This window comes from Phytophthora parasitica, assembly GCF_000247585.1.
Source record: "Phytophthora parasitica INRA-310 unplaced genomic scaffold supercont2.27, whole genome shotgun sequence".
In the NCBI taxonomy this organism is placed as follows: domain Eukaryota; phylum Oomycota; class Peronosporomycetes; order Peronosporales; family Peronosporaceae; genus Phytophthora; species Phytophthora nicotianae.
The window spans coordinates 293,284-296,001 of NW_008649013.1; the positions used below are offsets into that span (position 1 = coordinate 293,284).

Genomic DNA, 2,718 nt, shown 5'->3' on the forward strand with positions numbered 1-2,718 from the left:
GGTTCGAACCGCAGATGTACTCCCGTCGTCAAAACGGAGGTGGAAGGGGGCATTTTGTGCTCAGGGGAAGAGCGAGTTGGTGGTTTTAGAGTGCACACAGGACAGTGAACGCTACATCTATACGTTGTCCGAGCATCTGCTGCCCTACATCGATCGAATCTATGGCCGAGTTTGCGTTTTCCAACACGACAACGCCTCCATTCACTCTTCTGGGGCTACCAAAACCTTCCTCGAGGAGGAAAATGTGATGACAATGACGTGGCCAGCGAAGTCCCCAGACCATTGAGAATCTGTGGGGAGTTCTAGCGCGCGCTGTTTACGCCGATGGACGCCAGTTTCAGATTCGAGATTCTCTCATTGCTACGATCAAGAAATGCTAGGGGGATATCTCGCTGAGCTACACGACGAAGCTTCTCAACTCTATGTCCAAGAGGTGCGTGTCCGTCCTAGAGCTCCACGGAGCTAAGACCAAGTATTGAGTACGTTTCAGCGCCATTAGTGACGAGCTCTAACAAATAAAAACCAAGTGGCAGTATAGCCACCGCCATAGATGTTGAAGTTGAAGTTATTGTTTTTGGTTTAACTTGGCATTAACCTATTCAAATTGACTACTTCCACCACCATTGGATTCGTATTGACACGGTCTTTCAATTAGCTAAAACAGGTTTGTCTAGAGCAGCTTATTGGATGAAATACAGAGAAAAAGGGGGGGGGGCAGTATATCCACCGCCAGCACTGTACTAGATCGCTTGCGCTTATACCGATAGGACTCACGAAAAACTGAAGTTTTAATATATAAAGCTTTATAGGAAACCCTCAGCGAATTCGATAAACGCTAAACACCAGAAAACATATTTTGAGACTGTTCAGCAAGCATGGCAGCTGTTGCGGGCCTGGATTATAATCATGGTAATATCCGTATTGAATACAGGATTAATCCTGGACACTAAAATACTATGTTAACTCAGTACCCATCCGGGAAAGATACGGAAAGATACGGGAAGATACTGGGAAGGTTTGTCGAGGACGCGTAACGGGGGGAAACTAAGGAGGGCCCTCCCAGCTGGGAGGGCCCTCACAAAAAATATTTGTTGCAAAAAATAGAACGAGCCGTCGGCAACGGCAAATCTAATTTTTGGCGTTGCCGACGTAAAAGGCCACATCGTTACAATACAAATTTCACAGACAACGTACAGTTCTTATAAATAAATGTCGTAACTACTAGACAAGAAACCACCAGAGCGTGTGATCTTGCATTCCACAATCAGAGCTGTGTTAATTTCCCAAACACTTGGAAGAACACTCTACGCTATCGCAATGTCGGATCAATGTCGGATCAAGTTTTTCACATTGACCCTCCTCCGAAAAAAAAACTATCCGAACCATGATGCCGCTGAACCCGCGCTTCATGCGTGGACAAGATCAAATGGCTTCAACGTATCGCGAAGGCGTATACGAAAAAATGACAACGGCGAGATTTGCATCCGAAATTACGAATGCGATCGTGCGGGCAAACCGAAGTGTACTCAAAAACTCGCTGCCGAAGACAGGGTTCGAATTAAACGCGGGTCGCGGTGTGGCTGTCCAATGCGGATTTCGTTGAGGGCGATCGACAAGAATACACCTGCAGGGGAATGGGCCATCGTTCACACTGGTAATAGCAGCGCCGTTCACAACCACAAGCCATCCATGGACGCTCGTGTCCACGCAGCTCACAGATCCAGAGCTGCTCAGGGTATCATTGCTACTTCTGAGCGCTCAGTTCACAGTACAATTGAGGCTCAATCTGCAGCTGGTGTACCTGTAGCCAACATTTACGCAACAATGTTGAATCATGACCCCAACACTATGCTACTTCCTAAGGATATCGCTAACGCCAAGGACTCAGCTCGTCGTCGAGTTCTCGCTTCCGCTACTCCTATTGAGGCCCTCTTCAACCAGCTCAACCAAGAGAAGTTATTTTATCGATACACAACATACCTCGAACTCAATGTCTTAAATATCTACTGTGGGCTCCCTGCTACCGCAAGTCTTTACAAGTTTAACTCTGACATTTTAGTGATGAACTGCACGTACAAGACTAATAAGTTCGACCTCCCGCTTCTAAATGTCATCTCGCTTACTGGAATGGACACTGTAATCCCTGTCTGTCAAGCCTGGCTTCCAGGGGAGAAGAAACAAGACTACACTTGGGCCCTGAACATGTTACGTCTATTGATGTTAGAGTATGATGTCCCAGAGCCGTTTAATCTTGATGGGGCTCTTGAGCTTTTCCACCAGGCCGAGAATGCATGAAGGAAAATACTGTAGGTGTATACTTCTCGTCTCTAATACACGCGTCCTCGTTAATAGCTTTTTGGACAAGTTTTAGTGCCGAACTCAGTCGAATAACGCGCGACTGGCTTCGAAATGGTCCATCATTAGCTCCTCCGACCTCTCGAAAAACTGGTGTGTATGTGCGTGATCGTGCTTCGCTAAGCAATGCGTCGAAAGTAGGCATATCCAGTTGCAAAGACACTATAGCAAAGCCGGAAGGCGGAAACGAGGGCCGCATGGTGGAGGTAGCCGTAGTTGAAAACTATATTTCCTATAGCCACATCTCGTCGGCAACGCCAAAAATTAGATTTGCCGTTGCCGACGGCTCGTTCTATTTTTTGCAACAAATAACTTTTTTTGTGAGAGCCCTCCCAGCTGGAGGGCCCTCCTTAGTTTCCCCCC

At 47.1% G+C, this 2,718-nt stretch overlaps 1 protein-coding gene across 1 annotated transcript; it reads left to right on the forward strand.

Moving 5' to 3' along the window:
• Window positions 1-1,384: 1,384 nt before the first annotated feature.
• Window positions 1,385-2,295, forward strand: PPTG_11574 (hypothetical protein; the record flags this gene model as incomplete). Its single annotated transcript, XM_008907674.1, has 2 exons — window positions 1,385-1,551; window positions 1,605-2,295. The coding sequence occupies 2 exons, from the start codon at window positions 1,385-1,387 to the stop codon at window positions 2,293-2,295; spliced, it is 858 nt and encodes a 285-aa protein (XP_008905922.1).
• Between the last annotated feature and the right edge of the window lie 423 nt (window positions 2,296-2,718).